Source organism: Heterocephalus glaber, unplaced genomic scaffold (assembly GCF_053883595.1).
Source record: "Heterocephalus glaber isolate CG9 unplaced genomic scaffold, H.glaber_assembly_v1.0 deba00000546, whole genome shotgun sequence".
Taxonomy (NCBI): Eukaryota; Metazoa; Chordata; class Mammalia; order Rodentia; family Bathyergidae; genus Heterocephalus; species Heterocephalus glaber.
The window spans coordinates 34,146,733-34,161,543 of NW_028258147.1; the positions used below are offsets into that span (position 1 = coordinate 34,146,733).

A 14,811-nucleotide genomic window follows, 5' to 3' on the forward strand; every position below is an offset into this window, starting at 1 on the left:
TACTAAACAGCTTACAACAAAATGACATTATAAAGCTTACTTTTATAAATCTAAAATTCTCAATAAAGTTAATCTCATGTCTTTACAAAGAAAATGTGAGAACATTAGTATTTTTTTATTTCCTGAGCTGAATACACAACATAAAACTAAGAAAGGAACCAACATTTAAGATTGTTAAATAGTAAATGAGACACAAATAAGAACTGACTGAAAGGGTTAACTTTTTTCTCTTGTAATGATGTGAATTCATCTTTTATGAAGGTGAAAACTTTTTAGTGTGAAAAGTACATTTACACTGTGCTTTATCATGTGTAAATAAGCACACGTACCTGTTCTGCTTTAAGTACATGAAGTTCCTGCTGGAGTTTATCATTTTCATTTGGTTCAGATGCCTCAAGCAATGATTCATTTATCACTGATGACAAAAACAATTGTTCTTGCTTGCTTTCTTTTCTAAGAGTCATATTTTCTAAAGGAATTTTATCTTTCAACACTATTTTTGATTCTTCACCAAAATCTTCACTTACTTCAAAAACTGATCCTCCAGAATACTTGTCTATCCTTGTCACAACTCCATCTTTTAAAGAGCTTAATTCAACATCACACTCATTTACATTTTCTGCCCTATTATGGTTAATTATGATTTCTAGCTCTCTACATCTCAAGAAAAGTTGCTCCTTCTCCTGCTTTAGAGATTTAACTTCTTCATTCATTAAAGTAACCTCGCCATGTTTCTGTTTTAATTGCTCAGAGAGATTCAATAACTTTTCTGTCAGTTCTAATTTTTCTCGCTTGGTTACCTCAAGTTTTTCCATAAGTTCTGTGGTATCTTTCTCAACAACCTCACCAATTTCCAATGGCTCTGCTACAAAAGTGTTGTCATCAACAAAGATGGAACTTTTCATTTTCACCACAGTTGGATTTATTCTTTGCAAATGAAGCTTTTCATTAAGTGCTTTAAGTTTACTTTCATACTCCAATTCTTGTTTATTTTTACTATCTTCTAAATCATCTTTTACTTTGAGAAGGCAAGCATATTCTTCCTGTAACTCTTGATAGTTAACTTCAAAGTTTTTTTCAGCAAATGAGAAAGTATTCCTTTGTTTTTCAATCTCTTCATTTAGCTGAATACATTGTTGTTTGAGGTCCTTGTTCTCCTCTGTAAGAATTTCTCTTTCTTTCTGCCAGTTATAGTCTTTGGATTTGGACTTAATGGAGTCTATAAAAATAAATCTTTCTTGTTGGTTAGCAGGAGTATAAGTTTTCAACATATCTTCAAGGGCTTTCTTCTCATCTTTAAGAGTGCTATTCTCTGCTTCGAGTTGTACAAATTTTTCTTGAAGATCATTCTCTTTTTCTTTCATTTGTTTCTCCAAGAATTCGGTTTTAAGTTGTAATTCTTGAAGTTCTTGTTCAAGAGTACCCTTTTCTTTTTCTTGTCTGAGCATTTCAATTTCTTTTTGAAGTTCATTAATTTGAAGAGTCATTTCTTCTGACTTTGAATTCAAAAGGGACTGCTGTAAATCTTTTAGCTTTGAAATTTCCAAAATTAACTGATTCTGCTTAGTTATCAAATTGTCTTTTTCAAACTGCATTGTCTCTATCTTTTGACTCATTTCATTCTGTAAGCTATCTATCTGCTGTTTATAGTGAATGCCTAAGTTATCTTTAAGTTTTTCAATATTTAGTCGATGCTCAATTTCTAAATCTTCCTTTAGTTTAGAAAGTTCTTCTTCATGACTAAATAGGAGCTGTGTTCTCAGCCTCTCTAATTCAGCTTCTTGTGATTCAGCCATTCTGTCTAACACGGCATTCTTTTCTTTTTCTAACATTTCAAGTTTTATCTTGTAATTTGTAACTTCAGCTTCATGTTTTAACTCTAGTTCCTTCCTGGATTCAGATGCAGAAACAATTTCAGCTTTCAAATCTTCCACTGTACTAAGAGACTTACGTGTTTCATTCAGTTTGTTTTCCTGTTCGGCTATTGTCTGTCTAGCTCTTTGAATTTGATCCCTTAAAAAGCTCAATTCTTCAAACAGGTCTTCAAGCTGTCCCTGCAAAGCAGACTTTTCTCCTGAAACTACTCCTAGTTCTTCCTTGAGTTTTTCCTTTTGAGAGTTACTATCTTGTAGTTTTATATTCAGTTCATTTATTGCCACATTCATTAACTTTACTTGATCTTCATTCACTGTAATATTTGAATATGATTTTAAAGCAGTCTCCATTTCTCGCATTTGACATGTTTTAAGTTCCTCTATCTGTGACACGTGTTGTCTTATTAATTCTTGCTTCATCTGAACTATCTGCTGCCCATACATCTCATCCAGCTCTGCTCGAAGTTGTTCTAACTTTCTTTGTGTTTCTTGTTCCATTCTCTGCACTGTGTCAATTTCAAATTGGCTATCTTTATGATTTCTCTTCTGAAGTTCTTCAACTGTCCCCATTAACTGTTTTATTTCCTCAGAACACTGTCTTTCTTTTTGCTTACAATTGGTCAACTCTAATTTTATATTTCTTATCTCTTGGTTCTTTTGTACAACCTGTTCTTGTAATTCTTCTAGTAATTTATCAGTAGCTGCTATTTTATCCTTTAGCTCAAGAGTTTTTCTTTCTTCTTCTATTACTTTTGTATTTAATGCTTCAATGATTGCTTCTTTTTCCTGTATGTCTTTTTTATCTGAGTTTTCTACTTTTTTGTCTTGTTCCTTTAAAGAAAAAAAGAAAATATAAAAATGACATTTTTAGCATCTGGCACCTTCTACTGCTTAACTAATACAAAAAGACTTACAGAAATTTTCTTTTTTACATACTTTCATAAAACTGCTGGGCCTGCTCCTCACTGTTTCCCTAAGATTTACACACTCAACAGTACTTGTGAGCAAACACTTCTTCTTAGGAAGAAGATATTTCTCCTATATTATGATTAAAATTTTAGATTTAAGATTTGCCTAACATATATGAGATCCTGGGTTTGATCCCCAGCAGCACCCCCAAAACAAAACCAAAAACCTCACAAAAAAATCCAGTCTAAATTAAAATGTCTAAACTATATTTTCATTTTTCTTATTAACTGACCATCATTGTAAGTGTAGTATTTTTGAGTTATAGAACTGCACACTCCCTAGACATTCTCAAAAGAATGCAAAAAATAAATCAAGGTTCCTCCACGGATTCTTGTGACTTGACAGTTGTTTCATAGGCAAGTGTGATAAAAATGAGAAAAACAACAGCAACAAAAACAGACTCATGTGGGTATGCCTTAATTTCATTCCTGGGGTCTTAATCAGAAATTTAGAGATATGCCATGTTTAAGAGTCTGAACTTCAAGTGACACCCAAAGCAATCATAGTATTTATGGTGCCTCAACTCCACCCTCAATTTTTAGATCAAACAGAAATTTAACAGCAGAGAACATATTTTTCCCCCAGTTCTTATTTTCGGACTCAATTTTGGAACTACAGTTAAGGCTAAGCCCAGATACACACCAAGCCATGTTCATTACTATAATTATTTCAAAGTAAAGACTGGGATCAAATTTTGGCTCGATTACTTACTACAGTGGTCCCTCAAGTTACAACCAAGCTGACATACAAACAACTTGCGTTAATTAGGTTAATGGAAGATTCATCTGCCTCTTGTTATCTATAGCACGTACCCAGGTAAAGATCCAAAACTCAGCTGTACTGGTGGTTATAACCAGCCCTCAAGAACTGATCGAGTTTGTAAGGCAAGGTTCCACTGTAGTCCCAAAGACAAATTATGAAAAGAGCAAGTTTTACAGCTAAGGCTGATGGCCACTTGGTCTTCTTCCTTGGATTATACCCAAATGAACACTACCAACATATCTGAGGCTTTGATATTTAGGCTTTGATACTCTTTGTTTAGATGTGTTAATACATTCATTCAAGTGCCTACAAGTCCTGGCTCCTCAAGGTCATTTACTTACCTACTTATGTTCTGATCAATTTTGTGGATTTTCCTTCTTTCTTTCAGTGTCTTCAATTTGTATAGTTCCTATTTTTCAAAGAGCATCCCCAGGAGTCAACTGAGGTTTGAAATCTGGCTCTGTAAACTTATTACCTGTGTACCTATATACTGTTCTACATCTTGCTTTGAATTTGTGTCCTCTTTTAAAATGGAGGTAATAATACTGTGTTCCCCTGAAAATAAGACCTAGTTGGGAAATAATCAGCCTTGAAAACTAGAGAACAAAAATGCCAGCCCCAATCAGCCTATCCTGGCCTTACCTACTATCACTGTTCTTTTGCGTGATAGTTCCTCTGTAAGGCAGGTAAGGCCAGGATAGGTTAACTGGGGCTGGCATTTCTGATCTCTAGTTTTCAAGGCTGATTGTTTTCTAGCTAACGTCTTATTTTTGGGGAAAGAGGGTAGCACTTCTATCTCATAGGATTTTAGTGATGACTCAATTCATTAATATGTGTAAGATGCTGTGAATACTACCTGTTGTGGAGTACTTAATAAATGCTAGCTAATACTTTTATTATCCAAACAATACTATCATCTTGGTAATTTCCTAGCTTCTTAGAGAAGAACCTCCTAAGTTTATAAAATGTACTGTCCATCTTCATTATTCACTGTTTTGTATTTACAAATTTGCCTACTTCCTAAAATGTATTTGTAACCTTCAAATAAATACCAATGATGCTTTCATAGTCATATACAGATATGTACACAGTGGCAAAACATTTGAGTTGCTATACACATGTTTTCAGCTGAGGTCAAACAAGTTGATCACACCCTGCTTTGTTTCAGCTCCCATAGGGAGAGGACCACAGGATGAAGAAGACAGAGGATAAGAAGCTCTGGCACTGGGCCGGTTGAATGGGGTTTAAATACCAATTCTGGTATCCGTTAGTGTGGCAGCCTCAGGCAAATCACTTCTAAAGTTTAATTTCTTTATTCAAAAACAAACAAAATACAATCTACCAGCTTGAATTACTTTTAGGATTTAAGACTATAATCTATGTATTATGTATTTCCTATCCTACAAGCACTTATTTGATAAGCTCCCCTAAAACCAGAATGTAACTTAATAAGGAAAAAACTGAATTCTAATAAAAACCTATAAAATTTCTAGAATTTCATAATCATGGCAAAAATAAGTGGAAATATTTTTACGTGGAGGGAAAAAAAGGACAGAAATTCTAGTTATTAATTTAGATTCTCCACAGAATTCAGTTTAACATATGCTGGTCACTTTTAAGAAATACAGTAATGAATACTGTTATCTTAAAAACTGTTATTACTGTGAGATTTTCAGTTGCTTTTGAAATAAATTACACTTACAGAATCAGTATTATGAAATTTTGTGATTAGCACCAATATAAAACCTTTAAAGTTAAAAGCTATTACAAGTTGGTTGAGTTCCTTAAAATACACATACCATTTCATATATTTTAATTTTTTCTTCCAAGAAATTAATTTGCATTTTGAAGTCTTCTTTCTTTTTTTGATAATCTTCTAGTAGATGGTCTTGTTCTTCCAGCTGCTGCTGATGAGTCAGGATCTGTTGTTTGGCTTGTAGTAAATCTGCCGCTGTGCTACTATGAGTGCTGTTTCTCAGAGTTTCACTAGCCTGTAACTTGAAAATAGAAAGAAACCTCAGAATATTAAATTCTGAAGTAACCGGAGAACAAGAATCTTTCAGGGCATGACTCAGCCCATACTGGTGGTTCTCAGGGATGTATACACACTTCACAGGCTTGAAATCTCAGCAAACATGCTGCCATGGCTGACTGGGTAACGTGCACATCACCAAACATGCGCCAGGAAAAGTATCTTTCACATGATAAAGCAGAGAAAGTACATCTAGTAAGGGAAATAAGATTGAGGTGACATAATGAGAGAAGGGGGGCCTCAAAGACAGTACTTCCTGAATTCCTGATGACTTTCCAGACTCTCATCCTAAGACCTTACAGAGGCTTGATTATATTTCTGCCCTTGAGTTCTGTGAGACAAGACTATACCCTTATAATACACTTCTCCATTTTGCTTAAGCTATTTCAAATTATTTTCTGTCATTGCTGCCAGAAACCCTGACTAATGCAACTAGATTCCTGTGGCTTTAATTAAAGATAAATGGAGGGTGCTTGCTTCGGCAGCACATATACTAAAAAAGATAAATGGAGGGCCAGGGATTTAGCACAGTGGTTCCAGCGCCTGCCTCACAAGTGCAAAATCTCTAGTTCGATCCCTGGTACAAAAAAAAAAAAGGATAAATGGAATATATTCAACACTAGTTACCATTTTAGAACCTAAATAAAATAAAACTTCACCATGGTCAGTCAAGTTAGGATACAAAACTCTACTCAATCCACCTGATAAGACTTTGTGAATTTCAAAAGAGACAAGCAAGAAGTAGTACAAAGAGAATAATAGCAAGAAACCACTCAGGAAGTATTGATATTGATTAGTTTTTCCAGTGTGATATAATAAACAAAGAGCTTTGTAACAAATTTGTTCTGGAAAGTGAAAACAACTTTAAATTCATTATCAGAAAAACTACTTAATCTAGTAATACTTACATGCTGGAACTGAATCTGTAACTTTTGACTCTGCTCTGTCAACTCTAAAAACTCTCTCATTGTCTCATCCTTTTCTCTTCTTGCTTGCTGTAAATTAGCAGTGAGCTGGGTAATGATGCCATCTCTTTGTTTAATGGCAGCTTCAAACTCTTGTAACTAAAGGAAACCAGGAAGAGAATTAAGTGCTAGGGTTATTTTTTAAGCAGAATTATTATCACAGGTAACTGCTCTTCAAAAATACGAGATTTAAAACACACTGGAAGAATTCTTGCAATCTGAAAGCAATCTTCCATATTAGAAAGCTATTATGTTGTAGAAATTGGCTCTGTTTCCAAATCAACTTTGAAAATATTTATCTGCACTAAGGAAAAAAAATACATTTGGTCTGGTTTTTCTACACACCTATTTTCAGAACAACAAGAGTCTTTACATTGTGGGGTGCCCCTAATCTGTCCTGAGGCAACATCATCAGATACGTTTAATTCCAACTTGTTTCTGAAGGGGAGAAAATGGAAATACACTGTTCATCCTTATCAAATGTCCCATTTCATAACTGATTGTTCTAGATATCAGAAGTTACTCTAACTACAGATAGTACTTATAAAGGCTTGTTGACATTCTTAATGGGTTTAAATTATAATTTTTTTAAATTAAATTCTTTTATTGGTACATCTTAGGTATACAACACAATTACATTTCTCATTGGGAATTGTACCTTTACATAATGCATCTTGGTTCTTATTTTTTCCCCATTCCTAGCCCTCCCTTCACCCCCTCCACCCTTCCATATTTACAAAGACTTTATTTCCATTTTTTCCATTTCTCATCATTTTTCCTTTCCCTTCTTTTCTTTCCCCTGCCCCTCCCACTACCCCTACCCCTTTGGACCTTTTCTTCCTATTTTGCATTATCAATTATTCATTCTAATCATGGGTACAATTTAGGTATACAATATAATGACATTCATCATTGGAAATTTGCACCTTTACATAATCTCTCTTGGTTCTTAAGTTATAATTTTTATAGGTGCACTATAATTTTCTTTCAGGCTGATTAGAAAAACATGTCCTGCTGAAGTGATTTCACCTTAGCTATCATATGAATTTAAATATAAGAAATACACCTATTTTAGTCATCTTAGTGGGATCCTAGTGTTAAACAGCATTGTTCATGCTATATTGTCAGCACAAAAATTATGAGATAACCCTAAGTAACCATTTAGAAATCCCTTCTTTAAAGCATATACAGATATTATCATTCAAATTTCCCATTTCTGGCTGAGTAGCAAACCAAAAGCCACAGGTACCTGCTGAAGTCCTTCAGTCCCATAGGTGGCCCTCATTTCTTCTAGTTCTCTGTTTAGCTCTTCAATCTCATGCTGTTTCCCAGCCAATTCATTTTCCATCATCTCTAGATGGGTCTGACTATACTGCGCAACTTGTTCAGAGCAAGAATCATCAACACCAAATTCTTCTTCCTAAATGAATCCAAGATTTTAAATAATTCAGTACTAGCAACATTCCTCAGAGAGAAAGAGAGATTCAAATATTGAATTCCATAGCAAAGATCACTTTAAAATATCACTCATCTCCTGGAAATTTGCTGCTACGGCAATGTACTTTGTTGTACATGTGGTATGTACCTTATGAGCATGAACAGGATATCTGCAAATTTCATTTTGAGCATTACAATAAAAAGTGGCTAACTTAAACATTGAAAGCACTAAAATATCACATACAGAAAGAAGGACATGCAGGAAAAAAACTGTTAGTAAGCCAGATGGTCTTAAATAGTATAAAAGATTAGTATTATGAGTAGTTTCAAATACTGTACCCTTAATAAATTTGTAGCCTTTCCTGTTTTCACCAAAAAACTGCAACCATTTACCTGTATAAAAACAATTTCCTGATATATTATGATCTTAGACAGCACTTTATTTACCTAACAATATTATTTCTACTAAATAATTTATCTGCATCTTTTACATCTAGAGAAAATGTCCTATTGACAAAAACAGGTACAGTAATTAAATAGAGATGAAGTATCTAAAAAAGACATTATGACCATTTCAAATGCTAATCATTTCTCAAACATGAGTGCTTTTAATATAAAAGATATTATACTACAGATTTCCATTTAAGCAAATTAAAGTTCTAAGTGTAGTTTCTATTTGGTCTTCAGAAGGATAACTGTAAATCACAAGTTACTATATTTCTACGAAACGCTTTCTTAACATCATTTAAATAGTTGTTTTTTATTAAGCTTTATTCATTTTCAAGTAAAACTATTCACTGCTATAATTTTCTTAGAGGCTGGTAAGCAAGCCAAGTAAAAGTAAAGGACATAAAGAGGTGAAGAGAACTGCCCCAACAACATTCCTCTGGGGAGAGTACTACTGATATTCAGGCCAACTCTGACAGGCTTTCTTTAACATATCACTAACCATCTCTATAATAGATATAGTAAGAGAAAGAAGTATGGCAGAATATGTCAACAGGTTTACCTAGTGGAAAATTAATTTCAGATCAATTAATCTACTTAATAATTCCCTTTCTTCCACTGATAGTACAAAAAACAATTCACCCCTGCCCATATCTTAATTATTACAATTCTACAATAACAGAATCAAAGGTAATGAAACTGTTACTGTAAAAATATATAGGATAGAATAACCTAGATTTTGGATTAGATCCATAAAGGTCATAATACTTTAAAAAGTGAAAACCTTGGGGGGCCAGGGATTTAGCTCAGTGGCACTGTGCCTGCCTTGCAAGCGCAAGGACCCAAGTTAGATCCCCAGTACCAAAAAAAAAAAAAGTGAAAACCCTGGTGATGTAGCTCAGTAGCAGAGTACTTGTCTGGTGTATACAAGGCCCTAGTTCAATCCCTAGCTCAAAAAAAAGGGAAGAAAGATCTATTATAGAGAGAGTTCTTTATCAGAGTTGGATCATTTCTGAAAAACAAAGCTGAAGGGCTAGAGATGTAGTTCAATAATGAAGTGTTTGCCTAGTACGAAGGAAAGGCTGTGGGTTCACACACACACACACAAAGAAAAAAACTTTTAAGCTAGCACATTACATTACTGTAATTGGTGAAAACTACAGAATGCAGGAAGCTAACTCTTAAAATTATTAATATCAAATCACTTACAAATTTTTACTTTGAAGTAATAGTATAATAAAATAGATGTTTATATATGTATGTCTCTATATTAAGCAAAGGATATTCCTTTAAGTTATGATGTTATCAGTATTATTCATATGTCATCCATTTATAATTACTAGTTGTATCTAATACATTCTACAGGTAATCAGAAGTTTAATTCTTCTCTAATTCAATCAAGCAAATCTCATACTGCCCCCCCGTGCAGTGGTCAGGTTGTTTCCTAGGTGTTCTTTTGGTCATCAGGCAGCAAGCCTATTGAAGACTGTCTTACTCAACCTTCTTACCTACAGTTATTTTCATGACCTTACAGAGGTTCTCAAATTTCCTGTTGCTTTCCTCTATTTTCGTCTCATCCTTGTCTTCAGTTATTTCCTGGCCTTCCTTGCTGACATCAGTCTCTCTCCATCAAACTCCTGGAGCTGCTCAACACAGGACTTACCAATAGGCCCAGTTATATATACCATCTCAAAGTGCCATTCTTGTAGTTGGTCCACAAAAAGAATAATCTGCTTTTTACTACTGCCAGTGATGTGACAGATGGACTTCTGCATCACCCTTAAATGTGACCTAAAAGTCATCTCACCTCTAGTCCGAGAAATGAGATAGCACGGCAAATCAGAAAGGTGTTGCCAGGTACTAGAATCCTCAGGGATTCCAAATTTTAGAGTTCTTAGAAAATATCACAAAATTTCTTGTGCTTCTCTTTATCTTCTACTACCTCAAAGAAGAGCTCAAGGTTCTTCTTAACAATGCTTTTGCAAGTATCTTTCATGAATTTGCTCTGGTGGAGCATTTTCTTGGGAAATGTTCAGGACCAGTTCCTCAGAACCAATCATACTAAGGAGAAAGCTGAAATACTATGATATCAACTTATCACAGCTGTCCCTGATGAACACAGAACAGATGGAGTTTGATGCTCTTGTTCTTAAAGAGGTCAACGGAAGCTTGCCAAGGGATGACTAGCAAGCAATACTATGAATTCCAACTAACCTTCTATAGAAAGTGCCTGACTGCCAACTGCTTTTCCCAGTCACTGATAAGGCTCTTGTAGAAATCTTCACACTCCTGAATGATGTCATCATGGTTTCCCATCTAAGTGGGCTTAGTCTTATTTAGTTCTTTCTGATCAATATATTTCTCTTAATCATCTTTGGTATCTTGTTCTTATCCTTTTCCACTGTCATCCTCCTCATCTGAGCCCATAGCTTCAAATGGGGGCTTTGCCTCACCATCCTTAACTTCCTCTTCTTTGTCATCTTTCTCTTCTTCTGCCTTGTCATCACTGATTTCCTTCTTCCAAACTTTCTCCAAGTAAAAGGTAACAGGATAGCCTGTGAACTGTGAGTGCTTTCACCGCTTCTTTGAACTACTTCTCTAAGTACTCTGTCTGGTCTTCTTTAAGGTAGAGGATCACTTTGGTATCCCAGTCAATAGGATCTAGGAAGCTGGCAAGTACAGTGAAGGATGCCCCAGCAGAAGACTCTCAGGCAGGGCTGGGGATTTAGCTCAGTGGTTCCGGCATCTGCCTCGCAAGCACAAGATCCTGAGTTCGACCCCGGTACCACCAAAAAAAAAAAAAAAAAGAAGACTCTCAGGCATACTCTTCATTGTCATTGTGCCTTGTGATCTCAACTACTTCTGCTGCCACTAGATACGCAGAAAAAAAGTCAAAAACAAACTGCCCAACCATAGAGATATCTGCACCAGCCTAAAGAGTCTCCATAAATGCTTTAGCACCAGACTTGGCAATACCTAATTATTTATGAAGTCAGTCTTGTTCATGCTAATGCCTGTGTCTACCAAAGTCAGGTCGCATTGCTAAGGATTAGGGATGATGTCAACTTTCAGCTCTTTACCACTGTCTCTCTTACAAGGGTCTGTCTGGTTGTCACTGAGAATCTTATCAAAGGCATCAGAAGCGGTAAAGATAAACTCCTGAAGGAAAACTTCTTTGTTGGAATAGAAGATATTAATGATGAGAGACACGAATTGAAAATTCTGCCTGAAAGGCAAAAGTCTCTACTGCCTCCTCCCCATTGTGCATTTCCTCATGCATCTTGAAGGGAAAAGGCTGCAAATACTAGAGAATACTATGGGCCCAGACTCTGTTCAGTTTGCATGTGGCACAAGGGGATGACTCAAAACATAATTATCTTTTAGTTCCATGTAATCTCTCAAGTCACTGTTTTTCCCACAAGTATAAGACAGTTAATTTTTTTGACCAGGATTGAAAAGAAAAATGATCACAGGATATGTCTTATCATATCTTTCCTGAAACACACACACACACATGTATATTCATGTACATAACTACATATACGAAACTATACATATATAAGTAAAACATATTTCTTACTATAAGCCATGGTCACCAAGTATAATAACTGCTATTCTAAGTTTTATCTGTAGTGCTTATATTTAAATTCTATTTGTACCTTACTTTGAAACACATTATATTTACTAGGTATCACAGATAAATAATTTTAATACAGTTTTTGGACCTTATAATACCCATCAGTTTTTTAATCTAAAACATTTAGGCCAAAAATGTCTTACTATATCAAGAATTTCCAATATTATTAAATTACATTTCATAAAGAGAAACTGACAATTACATTTTGATGTCTTTAACTGTTCAAATCTGTATATTAAAATTAAAATTTTGCTGTTATCCTTACATGAGAAAATGACTATATGAATTTTAACCAAATTTCATGGGCATCTATGGAATGGTCTAACCTACAGGCAATTGGCATGTAATAAAATTTCACTTTGCTATAAAGGAAAAACACATTTTTTAGAGTTCTGAAGTATCTCAAAGCATCTAACACTTTAATCAAGAAACACAATCTGTAAAAATTAAGGCATTTATTAAAGCAAGAAAGAGTAAAGAAGTATAGATTCTTTCTGTAGAAGTAACTATGTATCTTAAACCAGATACCAATTTATTTAACACTGGTTAAATGTTTTCCTGACAACTTATTAGTAAGCCCATTCCCAACTTTTAAACATATTAAACTTCTAAAGTGTCATTCAGAGTAGGGAATAGTTTTCCATATCCTCTAAGTCTGGTCTAAGAAATGAAAATCATAGCTAAAAAATAAGGTAACAAAATAGCATATATTTATTGCCCACACATAAAGAAGGGCCAATGTCAATTTCATAGTTTGTCACATAAAATAAAAATCCTATTGCAATATTAATTTCAATAAACAAGTTTATATGAAAATCTAGTAATGGAAGGATTTGTTAAAAGCATCACTCAAGAAAATCTGACATAAAACTTTTATTGTGGTAAATATGGATATCTTGTAATGGTCACATATTATATAAACCCAGTGTCAAACATTTTCTCAGAAACAAACAGGTCCTCTGTCTAATTAAGGACCAAGTTATTCAAACAGTTAAGACCTTACCTGACAATTGGAAATAAGATATAGTAGTAAAACATAATCTAGCAATTTACACTATATTATTTTTATTACATTTATAAAATACACTAAAAGCATATCCATTTTCAAGAAATAAAGTACAAATAATAATTTCAATAATATAAAATATAAATTATATTTATGACATCTGAAATTATGTTAAGTCTTACCTCTGAACTATAATCATCTGCTGTGGTTGAAATTTCACTTTCCGGCTAAAACAAAAGTAAAAACCAATTATAATTACAATTTTTTTCCTGCTAAACATCATCCTTTAATAATATTAAGATACTACTAATATATGGAATTATTCTTATATCTAAGTTAAATTTGTTTAAATAAAATGTCTTTTTAGGAAAAAAAAAAAGATTACTGTTATTAATCTATGATAGAAAACACACATAAAATACCACTAAAAGACTAGTAAAATAATTCAAGTCTTTAAAATTTTCATTTAATTATGAATTACAATGGCCAAATAAAGCATGTGAAATTTTCAGCAGAAATTTTTATAAATATAAATGTACCAAGAACAACTACCACAGAGGATCTTGTAGCCGGGGATTTAGCTCAGTGGTTTCGGCGCCTGCCATGCAAGCGCAAGGACCCAAGTTCGATCCCTGGTACCAAAAACAAACAAAAGTATCTTGTATACAGCATATATCATTTGTATGCCCAAGGCACCAAATAAGACACCATACTTCTAATCCGTGTACCTCCTTTAAATAGTAATTAAAACGCTGTCAGAAAAACTTCAGTTTCTTCAAAAGAATCAGCAGATCTTGATGAAAAGAACATAACAATTTGTGTTGTAAGAACATCTTTGCAGCTTACAAAGCACTTCGAAAGATATTCTTTGTTTTACCATCATATCCCTGGGATTTGTGAATGAATTCATTAGCTTTTCCAAGCATTCCTCAGCTGGAAAGTAGTAGGTAGAGTCAAGGAATGACTCCTGATTTTTTCGGCTTTCAAAATTATTACTTTTATTGTTCACTGCATCTAATCTAAGAATCTCACTTTACTTGTAAGGAGAGTAAGACCCAGAGAATTTCCCTCTTTCATTCAACAAGTATAAACTGTCATTGTCAGTTTTCTCATTTACACCTAAAGAAGTATCATTCAACATTCAAGATCAAGTTCCAAGTAATAACTGAGAACAGAAATAACTCATGGAACAACAAGCTTGGTTCCTAACTTACAGAGTTTTCTTTTAAATCTAAACACTTGTCATGAAACAATCCCCACATTAAATGATTAAGTACATACTGTGTATTAGAATTGTGATACTGAGAATAAAACAGTTAAAAAATAGTTACTGCATTCAAAGTGCTAAACCTACACTGAAGAATCCCACTCATTTGCGATGCAGCAGAAAATAATGTACCTTCAACTACATCACATATCAGAGTTGCCAAATTGCTTTATTTAAAATGCCCAGTTTAAAAAACACATGCTATACACAAAAAGAAAGGAAAATGTGGCCTGTACACAAGAAAAACAGTGGCCCATAGAAACTGTCCCTGGAGGGCCAGGGATTTAGCTCAGTGGTTCCACCACCTGCCTCGCAAGCACGAGGTCCCGAGTTCAATCCCCAGTAACAAAAAAACGGAATTGTTCCTGAGGAAACACAAATTGAAATCAATAGACACAGACTTAAAATTAGCTAC

The 14,811-nt window shown here is 34.2% G+C and overlaps 1 protein-coding gene and 1 pseudogene across 1 annotated transcript in view; both read right to left on the reverse strand.

Moving 5' to 3' along the window:
• LOC147829676 (A-kinase anchor protein 9-like) overlaps window positions 1-14,811 on the reverse strand; it is a 69,329-nt gene that overhangs the window by 21,662 nt on the left and 32,856 nt on the right. The window contains 6 exon segments of the mRNA XM_087204468.1: window positions 330-2,705; window positions 5,405-5,602; window positions 6,546-6,701; window positions 7,852-8,022; window positions 8,379-8,432; window positions 13,312-13,356. Coding sequence (XP_087060594.1) covers window positions 330-2,705; window positions 5,405-5,602; window positions 6,546-6,701; window positions 7,852-8,022; window positions 8,379-8,432; window positions 13,312-13,356 — 3,000 coding nt within the window.
• Window positions 9,915-12,076, reverse strand: LOC106010851 (heat shock protein HSP 90-beta pseudogene; annotated as a pseudogene).